This window comes from Mustela nigripes, chromosome 3 (assembly GCF_022355385.1).
Source record: "Mustela nigripes isolate SB6536 chromosome 3, MUSNIG.SB6536, whole genome shotgun sequence".
Classification (NCBI taxonomy): Eukaryota; Metazoa; Chordata; class Mammalia; order Carnivora; family Mustelidae; genus Mustela; species Mustela nigripes.
This window is the reverse complement of record NC_081559.1, coordinates 152919603-152931810: the sequence shown is the minus strand read 5'-3', so window position 1 is coordinate 152931810 and position 12208 is coordinate 152919603. Positions and strand designations below refer to the sequence as shown.

Here is a 12208-nt window from a genome sequence, read left to right as displayed (position 1 = left end):
GGATGGAGTCCCACATTGGGCTTTCTGCTCGCTGGGGAGTCTGTTTCTCCCGCTGACCTCTCTCTCTCTGTCTCTCTCTCTCAAATAAATAAAATCTTTAAAAAAAAAAAATGAGGAAACAGGTTGAGAGAGGCTCATTAATTTGTCCAAGTGCACACCCTGGTGAACACATACTAAAGTTTATGGTTTTTTTTAATCTCTGCATAGCCACTGCCTAGCAGTGTCCAGCATGTAAAGAGCACTCGTAAAATATTAGGCAAATGAATGAATGAGTAGATGAAACAACACAGGGTAGAGCCAAGATGAAAGGTCATCCTTTTTGGTTCCAAATCTCTGTTAAACTCAGTCACCAACAAACAGGATCATCACCATAGTAATTCCATCTTTTTTTTTTTTTTTTGTCTTTTATATTTAAAGAACATTGAATCACTCAGCATTATGCATGTGGAAAGACTGATATTTCTACACTTCCACAGCATAAACACACTACAGAGGTGAACCACAATACCTGAAACATCCTGAGCTACATACTAGGGCTTTTATGTTAGAAGGGAAGCTGGATATAAATTGTATTTACTTGTTCCATGACCTTAAACAAATTATCTATGTCTCAGGTTACTTATTGATAAAATTGGGATAATGGTATTATCTTCTTCATAAGACTGTTACAGGGATTAAATAAAATTATGCCCAGCAGAGCATCTGTCATAGAGTAATCCTTGGGTCAGGAGATTTACAGTAATTACTGTAATATTTTCTTTTGAGACTGGACCTATTTTCTCACGGTCATAGAAGCCTCAGTGATGTACAAGCTAGCCTATTTTTTAAAAGATTTTTATTTATTTATTTATTTGACAGACAGAGATCACAAGTAGGCAGAGGGGCAGACAGAAAGAGAGAGTGGGGAAGCAGGCTCCCCGCTGAGCAGAAAGCCTGATGCAGGGCTCGATCCCAGGACCCTGGGATCATGACCTGAAGGCAGAGGCTTTAACCCACTGAGCCACCCAGGTGTCCCCAAGCTATCCAATTTTTAATAATTTAGGCGTGATTTTAGAATATTAAGGAAAAGGACAATGCTTCTTGTTAACAGCAATAGATATTTGTAAGTAAGCTCTCCTAACAAAAAGTGGCCCCAATGTTATAAAAAATAACCTTTAATATGTAAGATATTCTCACCATAAGTAATAATCTCATTGCCCACCCAGTTTACCCAAGCCAAAAACTAGGAATCTGACCCAACCCGTAAGTACAGGATACCATTAAATACCTTCCTTTCTCTTAAACATTTTCAATTAATTACCAAGTCTTTGCTGATAATACATTCAAAAATATAAACGTCAGTTTCTTATCTCTATTACCTTTGCCATGGATTTACTGAAGCTTTCCATAGCTCTAATCTGGAGGGTTTTGCAGTCCAGGTACCAGAGTATGGAGGCTTTAACTTGGGTAGAGATTTGGAAGTAGTGAGAAGTGATTTGATTTTGAAGACATTTTAACAAGGGAGCCAACAGGGGCTACTAATGGATTAGACATGGAGTTATTAGAGAGGGAGCAGAATCATGGAGGTCTCTGAAGCTTTTGGTCGGAACCCCTGCTGAACAGGGGTACCATTTCCTGACTTGGGAAACACTACTGAACAAGGAGGCAGCTGGGTTAAGAGTGTGGCTTCAGATATGAGCACAATAGGTATTCAATATACATTTTTATAAATCAAGAAACTGTGTTCAGAAACTAATTCCTGTAATTGTTCAAGTTGTGTGGCTTTGTTCTTGCCTTTTCTTTTACCTGCAATTACCTGTCCCCCATCTAACCTATACCTACTCAGATGAATTATAGCTCAAGAGAGGCTTGCTCAGCAGCCCGGGCCGAATTAGACTCCCTTCCTCTGTGGTCCCATAGCAATCAGTAACGTTTACGAAATACTAACAATAAATCAAAGATCATACTGATCACTAGGTATACAAAGGTATATAGTTCCTGGCTTTCAAAAGGCTTACAGTCTAATAGGGGGTAGGGAAACATACCCACAAACTATTCAGTACACTCTGATAAATGGTATTATACACAAAATGCAATGAAACTTTAGAAACTATAGGTGGGTAGTCAGGCAAAGACATTAATGTTTACCAAATGTGTATTTGTCGTGTGTATGGTACTTTGTGCTATTTCACTGAATCATCACAACAGCCCTATAAGCCAAACATGGATCTTTAAGAACCTACCCAAAGTTATACAGTTTGCACATGGCATTGCTAGTTTGCATATCAACCCCTGACTCTTAAGCCATTCTTGGCCAAACCAAACTCAGAAGGGGCTTCCTAGGAGAGATACACTTGGGCTGAAAGCAGAAGGATGAAGGTCATTCCCAGCAGAGAAAGTTGTGCATGTCTAGACACTGAGGGCTGGGGGGAGTCAGAGGCTTTAGAGATAATGGAGGGAGAGGAGGCTGGGCAGGGGACACCTTGCTCAGGAGTTTCTGAATTTTATCCTGCAACAAATTGGTAACAAATGAAGAATTGTGAACAGAGTAGGGACAGTATCAGATTGACACTACAGAAAGATTACTCTAATATAGAATCTAGTAGTGATTTATATCACAGCATTTATTAAGCTATAATTATTTTGTAATTCATGTTTATCTCCCCTCTAGAATTTGAACATAAATTTAACTGAAGTTCATTCCATTCCTTGTAGTGTGTGTGTGTGTGTGTGTGTGTGTGTGTGTGTGTGTGGTGTGCTGTACTGACTTTAATTTAGCCTTATTTAGTTAGTATCTTTAGTGCCTAACAAAGTGTCTGGCAAATAGGTGCATTGCCTGGTCATAAACGAATGAATGGAAGAGAGAGAGATGGAAGAAGAGTAGGAGAGCAGAGACTAGAATTTAAGATTTCTTTTTTTTTTTTAAGATTTTATTTATTTATCAGAGAGAGAGAGGGGAGAGAGCGAGCACAGGCAGACAGAATGGCAAGCAGAGGCAGAGGGAGAAGCAGGCTCCCCGCCAAGCAAGGAGCCTGACGTAGGACTCAAACCCAGGACGCTGGGATCATGACCTGAGCCGAAGGCTCAGGTGACTGAGCCACCCAGGCGTCCCTAGAATTTAAGATTTCTAATTCCAAACCTTATACTATCATTTCTGTGCATAGTTCTCATTAGCCCTAATAAAACATTTTAAAAACAGTACAAATAATGACCAGTTGGAATAAAAAAGTCAAAATATTTCTACTTTTAAAGGAATATACTGACCCACTGGTCATTTTGATATCATGAAGACACAGCCAACAAAATCCGGCATTGCAACAGGTTTGATATTAAGGAGAACCTTAGATAATGAAAGTATGACATACATTTCAGTTTTTCCGATTTCTCTAATTATTTTATTTAAAAGCCATGAATAAAAATGAATTCAATTTCCTTAGTTTCAGGGTTGGAGTAAAAAACCCAAAGGGTGACTTAGGCATATAGGGCCAAGTCCAAGCACATCAGAGAAATTATATTAGGGTTACTGGTTTGCAAACAATAGGAAAAGCCGAATGACCACAGCAAAGATTGGGCAAGCACTAGGGCAGCTCTGAGGGTTCAGCAAGTTCCTTATGGGCAGAACATCTGGGCACTGCCAGGGGAACAGCAGTGGGTGTGATGATGTGATCAATGGTCCCACCAAATAAGAATAAGCATCAGGATAAAAAATGAGAAAGGTGGGGGCACGTGGGTGGTGTAGTCAGTTAAGTGTCCGACTCTTGGTTTTGGCGTGGGGCGTGATCTTAGGTTTCTGAGCTCAAGCTCCATGTTGGGAGGAGGCTCAGCTTGAGATTCTCTCCCCTCTCTCTGCCCCTCCTGCACACATACACTCTCTCACTCTCTCTCCCTCCAATAAATAAATAAATCTTTTTAAAAAATGAAAACAGGTAATGCTGGGGGTACCTGGGTGGCCCAGTCATTAAGCGTCTGCCTTCAGCTCAGGTCATGATCCCAGGACCCACATGGGGCTCCCTGCTCAGCGGGAGGCCTGCTTCTCCCTCTCCCACGCCCCCTGCTGGTGTTCCCTCTCTCGCTTTGTCTTTCTCTGTCAAATAAATAAATAAAATCTTAAAAAAAAAAAAAAATAGAAAATAGGAAAAGCTGATGTAGCTTCTTTAGGACCAGACACCTTTCCAAGAAAATCTGTGTTATATCTTTTAATCATTCAACAAGCCTGGGAGAGATGCATTGCTTTCATTTTGCTTTGTTTTATTTTTGAGAGGCATTGTTTTTATTCCCATTTCACAGATGAGGAAGTCAAGTCACTCGCTCAGATCATGGAGAAAGAAAGGAACTTGGATCTGAACTCAGGACATCTGACTGCAAAGCCTAGCTCAACCACAGTGCCACATGCCTCCCACATCTCGATGGAGAAGAGGAGATGACTCACTGTAGAACAGAAAGGGAAAGAACGCTGGGCTGCTAACCTATAAATCCAGATCACAGACGGCACTTACAGTAAAGGCCGCATTTCAGGTAGACAGTTTGCTCTATAAACAGCAGGATCTGCTATCAGAGAGGGCTCGGACTTCTGAGCCTTCGGCTGCTGCCCATAGCATTCGTGTCACTGGCTCAGTAACTCGGACAGAAATTCTCTGTTTGTTTCTAGGACAGCTGATTAGCCCAGTTATGTAAAGATAAGAATTTTCACAGTTTTCTGCTTTTGGCAGAAAAGCAACACATTTATGAGAGTGAAACTGCTTTATATTTTAGAAAAAAAAAACATTCTGTGGAAATAGAAAATTTGTTTGTCCTTAGTTTGTTAAAAAAAATTATTCCAGTCAGAACTTGCACTCACGGGTTCCCACGCACCCTAATGCTTGATGAGCCACTTCTTCCAGGGTCATTGTTAGGGCATGAGATTTTTTTTCAACAAATAGCTCTTACTAGACTTCGCATTGACTTTCAAGCTGGTAGGTGTGTATATAGCTAAAGTGTGTGCATGCTTGCATACTCCCGAGAATAAACATGAGTACAGTGCTGCATCGGACCCCTACCACTCGGAAACCAGTTACTTGATGCTCAGTTACACAAATGTTCCCAAAACATTTTGAGAAAGTAGTGAGGAATTATGAAATAAAAAGCAGCCTTATGCCAATAATCCTGATTTCCAGAGCCCAGTTTTTAATCTTTTAATCCTCATCTCGGGCTAGGATCCCTGAATAAAAGACCGACAAGGCTATGGCATCCCACGTGGGGCTGGTGATGTTGGACCAAGTAGCTCACGTCAAAGGACGGCCTTGTGACCAAGATGAAGGAAATACAGACCTCTGGGGGGTACTCTGAAAGTTTTCCTGTCTTCAGGGAAAATACTCCCACCTACCGAACCTATGTTTCATGCCTCTACCTGAGGTCATATTTATACATGTTCATCGAATAAACCAAACCTTGGGAAACCACAGAGTCAGAATTGGCTCTGACCAATTCTCACTTCATCTAGTAGCACAGGTTATATAATGATCCAATGCAGTCTTCAAAATATTCCCAAACACAGATTCAATATCAGCCATTCTTACATTCGTGTTTTTTTTTTTATTTTATTTTTTAAAGATTTTATTTATTTATTTGAGAGAGGGAGAGAGTTGGGGGAGAGGCAGAGGGAGAGGAAAGAGAAAAACCCAAGAGGACTCTGTGCTGAGTGCAGAGCCCAACACAGGGCTCGATCTCACAGCCCTGAAGTCATGACCTGAGCCCAAATCAAGAGTCAGACGTTTAACCAACTGAGCCACCCAGGAGCCCCTGTATTAGTATTTTTAATGCCAGTTGTAGTTTGTTCCAATTTTAAGATTATTTTTTCTATTTCTGAAAAATGCCACCAAAATTCTGAAAAGGGAATACACTGAATATCTAGATTGCTTTGGGTAATATAAACATTTTAACAGTATTATGTCTTCTAATCCACTAGCAACAGAATCTCTTGCCATTTATTTCTTTTTTCAATATTTCTCATTAATGTCTTTCATTAATGTCTGTACAAGTTTTTCATCATGTTGGTGAAATTTATTTCTAGTATTTCATTCTTTTTTGATGCAACTGTAAATAGGATTGTTTTCCCAATTTCTTTTTCTGATAGTTCATTGTCAGTATAGAAAAATACAGCAGATTTCTGTATACTGCTTTTGTACACTGAAACTTTACTGAATTTATTCATTAGTTCTAACACGGTTTTCAATGGAAACTTTAGGTTTTTAGCTAATACTATTAATTAATAAACAACAAATCAATTACAACAAGGCTTAGTTTGATTAACTGACCTGTGACATTGTGTTTCTTCTTCAGTTTTCAGTATCAGACAGTTGGTCATGCACCTCTTACAAGTGGATTTCCAAGTATTTATTGAACACCAATGTTGTGATAGGCATTTTTAAAATTTAAATTCAATTAGCCAATTTATAGTATATCATTAGTTTCAGAAATAGTGTTCAATAATTCATCAGTTACCTATAACACTCAGGGCTCATCATATCACGTGCCCTCCCTAACATCCATCAGCCTGTTACCCTATACCCCACCCATCACCCCTCCAGCAACCCTTAATTTGTTTTCTAGAGTTAAGAGTCTCTCATAGTGGGGCACCTGGGTGGCTCAGTGGGTTAAAGCCTCTGCCTTCGGCTCAGGTCCTGGTCCCAGGGTCCTGGGATCGAGCCCCGCATCGGGCTCTCTGCTTAGCAGGGAGCCTGCTTCCTCTTCCCTCTCTTTCTGCCTGCCTCTCTGCCTACTTGTGATCTCTGTCTGCAAATAAAATAAATAAAATCTTTAAAAAAAAAAAAAGAGTCTCTCATAGTTTTTCTCCCTCTCTGATGACTTCCCATTCAGTTTTCCCTGCCTTCCCCTATGGTCCCCTGCCCTGTTTCTTATATTCCTCAGATGAGTAAAAACATGATAATTGTCTTTCCCGACAGGCATGTTGATCACCATGGTGGGCCTGGTGTTATGTGAAATGAGCACATTCTCTGTCCTCATAGATTTATAATGTACAGGCTTCTGGAATAGATTAAAAAGCCACTGAGAAAAACTATGATCAGTTCTTACAGAGATCAGTCTTAATTGGGATTAAAAGAGCCACCCATACAGCCTATCTATTTGCTGGTCAAGAATGACAGCAGAGTGGGGCGCCTGAGTGGCTTAGTTGGTTAAGTGTCTGCCTTCAGTTCAGGTCATGATCTCGGGATCCTGGGATCCAACCCCTCATTTCATCAGGATCCTGCTCAGCGAGGAGTCTGCTTCTCCCTCTCCTTCTGCCCCTGCTCTCTCTCATGCCTTCTCTCTCTCTAATAAATAAATAAAATCTTAAAAAAAAAAAAAAAAGAATGACAGCAGATCTTAGCAAGGCCACATTGGCAAAAGCAATCCATGGTGTTATTAATTACTATGAGCCTTTTCATTTCGCCTTGTTGTAAAATCAATTTTTTTTTGCAAATTTTACAAATACCCATGTATCATTTCCATTTTCATTCTACCTGCATGTATATAAGCTTTCTCAGGAGTTTTGCAATTTTAGGCTTACTTCTGGGCTCTTTAGATCAAAGCATTCACATCTCTTCTAATCTATCCTGTTCTGAGGTCTGTCTTTGTGTCTAGAATCCTAGCCTATGATTTTAGAAAAACAACCAAAACCAAATGAATCTAAGACCTATTATTGTAGCTGATTGCTATCATGCATTTTTTTCCCCATGCATGTCTCCCGCAGCTCCTCTCATGTCAGATCCCAGAGGCTAAATCTACACTCTGGTAAGCTAAATACCATACTGCTTATGACCCCTTATTCCCGCTGTTACTCCATCACCAATTATGCCATCCATAAGGGATTCTGTCATGCAAGGGTCTGTTATCCAGGGACACGTAAATGTAACAGCTGTTTATTTGCAAATATAGAATGGAGTGAACACATGGTTCAGAAAGATTTTTTTTAATGCTGTTATCTTCTCATTTACATTAGATTATCCACTATACTTTTTCCTTTTTTCAATTCTGCATGTATGGTAAATAGTCTTTTTCCCACTAAACACTGAAACAGAAATGACTGGAATGTCACCAAGTGTTTCCAATAGCCAAGGCATCACAACACCACCACAAGCAGGTATAAGTTGCTACTATGTACCATGCACTTCCCTGAGGACTTTACATCTGTTATGTCATTGATTATTCATAATAACCCCATGACATACATAGATGCTATGATCTCTATTCTGCAGATGAGAGAGTTGAGGGAGAAGAGTTTGCTACTTACCCAAAGTCACAGAGCTACTAGGTGCAAAGCTGGGATTTAAACCCAGAGCTGCCTATCTCTGCCCTCCCCCCACTTTACACTGAGAATGAGGGAGAAGAGTAAAGCAGGATGAAAGGCAGGGGAAAGACTAGATGGATGGAAGGGAGATGGATCATGGAGGAAAATGTCCTTAACCATTGTTAATTCATTAAGGGAGCATCCATTGAGCTCTATACTGGCTGGGCATAGTATCCATTCCTACGACAAGTTTCTTGCCAAGTATGATAAGTTCCTTGCCCTTGGCTTTAGGAAGTAGAATTGCCAGTAAACCACTGTGGTCCTCACAAAAGGGAATAATCAGTACCATTCCGAGTGCAGAGAACCCAGACAGAGGGCGGGGCCCTACAAGGGGAGCTGGGAAGACTTTTCAGACATGGTATATTTTGAGCAGGATACAAGCAGTACACAGGAGTTCTCAAGCTGGCTACCAGTGGAAAGGTAGAGCAGGTGGCAGTCCAAGCAAGGACACCACAGAGCTGTGACAGATGGAGTGACGCTCTGAGAATCCCTAGTGCTTCAGAGAGATGCAGAAGAGGATGTGCCGTGAAGATGAGGGCAGAAAGGCAGGTGGCTTTGACAGCACATTAGGAACAGGCATTAGGACACGGAATGAGGAGACAAGAGGTATCAGATGCAGGAAGGAGGCAGGTTAAAAAACCTAGGGATGGAATAGGCCCACACAGGGCTCCCAGTCCAAGGGACCATTCTTCATAACATCTGAGGTTATCATAAACTGCAGTAAATCATGAATTTGGTTTTTCAGGTGCTTTTTATTAGGACTATGGATTATGATAGTAGGTCACCAAAATAAGCAAGTTTTGATGGAGAGAAGAGTAAGATAATATACAAAGATAATAACGACCCTCAATCACACTTTGGGGTTCCAGGAAAGGAAGGCATAGCCTGAGGAAACTAGGAGCTCAGGTAGAGAGAGAAAAGGCATCCCTGAACTAGATAGAAACGGCTGCTGAAATCCGAGGCAGGTAGCATGGAGCCAAATGGACTATTCAGTCATGTTTTGGGCATCACTGAGTTTGGATGTCAGGCACAAGGTCAACAAGTAGGACAAGGAGACAAAATGATAGCATCATTACTTCTGTCTTAAAAATTGGTCAAGTGATTTCGGTGAAAAAAAGAAAAACCTCTTGAATTGATAATATATTAACTCCTGCAACATGGTTTGAGAAAACATTCTGAAGGACAGGCACAGTTAAATATTACCAGCATTTGGCCCAGTGTTTTTTGCTCCTTGGAGTAATATATTTTCTGTTGTGGGAAAAGCTATATAGTGCCAATCAAGATTTTCTTGATCTGGCTGCTTAAGGGCTCACTAGACCACAAAAAATGTTAAGAGTGTCAGGTCTGGACTCTGCCTGTAATCCTTCCCCACAGATAAGCAATCTGATTTCAAGAAAAGGAAAGAATTCTTTGTCTCCTAAATTTGTCGAGAAAGTCCTGTCAAGACTATTGCTCTATGATGTACTTGTACTATAGCAGCAAAATATACTCTCTGACTCAGTATCTATGGAACACAATTTGTACTGGGTAAGAGTCAAAAGATATATGACAGCTTATAATTGGACTTTGTGCAGGCATCTTTGAAATTGTAGTGCCTCTGACAGAATAATTTTTTTCTCCTAGTTTCTCTTACTTCTCTGTCTCTATAGATTATCGGTCCTGCGATAATACACTTCAAATGTGAGAGCAATGGCTGAGAGCCATGGAGTGAAGGTAAGTGTGACAACACAGGCTTCCAGGTAGCTACCTTTAAGTGCAACAGCAGCCCCCAAGGCCACTGTGAAGTTCAGCGTGAACAGCCCAGACTTTGGTGCCACACAGACCCAGGGTTCCAGCCTCGGATCTCTATCTTATTAACTCTAAGAAATAACCCAAAGCACTTGGCCCAGTGCCTGGCACACAGTAGACACTCAATAATAGAAGCTGTTATTACTTTAAAATTAAAGCATAAAAGGGAAAAGCTGGAGCTATGACAGCTGCTCACTTCAAAGGCATAAATTCCATCTTCCTGTCAAACCTAAGTACCTCTTTCAACTTCTCATGAATATCTGGAGCCATAAACATGCCTAAAACCCTTATTAGTACCAGCGGCTGATATTTTATGTATCAATTTCTGGGGTTGTCCTCTCTCTTCCACAGTATTCTTTAGAAGGTGATGTAAAAGGTAAGAGATCAATAAATAGAAACTGCAGATGTTTGGTCTTACCATTTTTATCTGCTCTCCTCAGTATCTGAAAGAGAAAAGAGAAAACCTTTATTACCATTTTTTGCATTTGCAGTGAACATTATACTCACACATAATTTGCCCATAAGTAAATAAAAGAAATTCCAATATTTATTTATCTATCTATCAGAGAGAAAGAGAGAGAGGGAGAGCTAGAGACAGAGAGATAGAGTACACACAGGCTGAGGAAGCAGCAGGCACAGGGAGAAGAAGGCTCTCGGCTGAGCAAAGCCTATGCGAGACTTGATCCCAGGACCCTGGGGTCATGACCTGAGCTGAAGGAAAATGCTCAAAGGACTGAGCCACCTAGGCGTCCCATGGAAATTCCAATTTTAAATAAAGGTTTCCAAATTGAGATGTTTCCTGATAATAGTGAGAAACTGAAAACAACGCAAATGTCTTTGAACAAGTGAATGGACAAAAAACCTGTGGCACACCCATACAGTGAATACTACTGAGCAATAAAGAGGAATGAGCTCTTGATACACACAATAACTTGGATAGATTGCTAAGTAATGATGTCAAGTAAAAATCTAGATACAAAAAAAGTACCTGCTACAGATTCCATTTATATGAAATTCTAGAAAATGCAAACAAATCTACAGTGACAGAAAGATTAAGGGGTTGCATACAGATGAGCAGGGAGGCATTATAAAAGGACACAAGAAAACTTTCTAGAGTGGTAGATAGATTTATTATCTTGATTATGGTAACGGTCTCACAGGCATATATATATGTAAAACTGATCAACTTTTCACTTTAAGTGTGTGCAATTCAATGTAAGTCAGTCATAGCCCAATAAACTGGGAATAAATAGGAACAAAAAATAAGAAATTATGGATAGAGCTCATGCACCTACATTAAATCTTACTTTACTTCTCTGCATTAATTGTAATATCTGGTGACTAAGACCTAGGCCATCAGCTATCTTGGATAATGAGTTCAAAATGTTTTTCTGGGCAATGAGTCTTTTCTCTCCTCTTTGCCCACGAGCTCAAGGACTGGACAGAGCACTCGGATCTGGCAAACACAGTATCATATCGCTCTGGCCACAGTGACTACTCAGGCAGAAGCACAGGAAGGCCATGGCTTTCCTTTAGTTATCAAGACAGACATATTTTCATGGGGCTGACTCTGAACCTGAGAAGATATGGGTAAGAAGCTGCTGTCCTCCCTTCTATTATTATATCCATTATGAGTTGAACCGCATTGCCTCAAAACAAACGTGGAAGTCCTAACCCCTAGTAACAGTGAAAGTGACCTTGCTGAAAAATAGTCTTTGCTGATGTAATCAAATAAAGATAGGATCTTACCAGATTGGGGTGGGCCCTACATCCAAAGACTGGTGACTTGATAAGGAAAGTGAGATTCAGAGAAGAAAAGAAAGAGAAGACCATATGATAATGGAGCCAGATATCAGTGTGATGCTGCTACAAGCCAAGGAACATAAAGGACTGGCCACTATGAGAAGCTAGGAGACAGGCATCAAGCAGATTCTCCCCAGCAGCCTTTCAAGGGAGTGAGGCCCTACCTACACCTTGATGGCACCCATCTAGCCTCCTGAACTGACAGATCACATCTGGTTGTGGAAGGCACACCCTGCAGAGGACACTTACAGCAGCCATAGGAAACCAATACAACATACAACCTGAACAGAGCCAGCCCTCAAGAAACCAGTG

At 40.7% G+C, this 12208-nt stretch overlaps 1 protein-coding gene across 1 annotated transcript in view; it reads right to left on the bottom strand.

Annotated features, from left to right (window-relative positions):
• Window positions 1–12208, bottom strand: part of NECAB1 (N-terminal EF-hand calcium binding protein 1) — a 205413-nt gene that overhangs the window by 187181 nt on the left and 6024 nt on the right. Inside the window, exon 2 of the mRNA XM_059394834.1 lies at window positions 10512–10536. Coding sequence (XP_059250817.1) covers window positions 10512–10536 — 25 coding nt within the window. The remainder of the gene's footprint in view (window positions 1–10511; window positions 10537–12208) is intronic.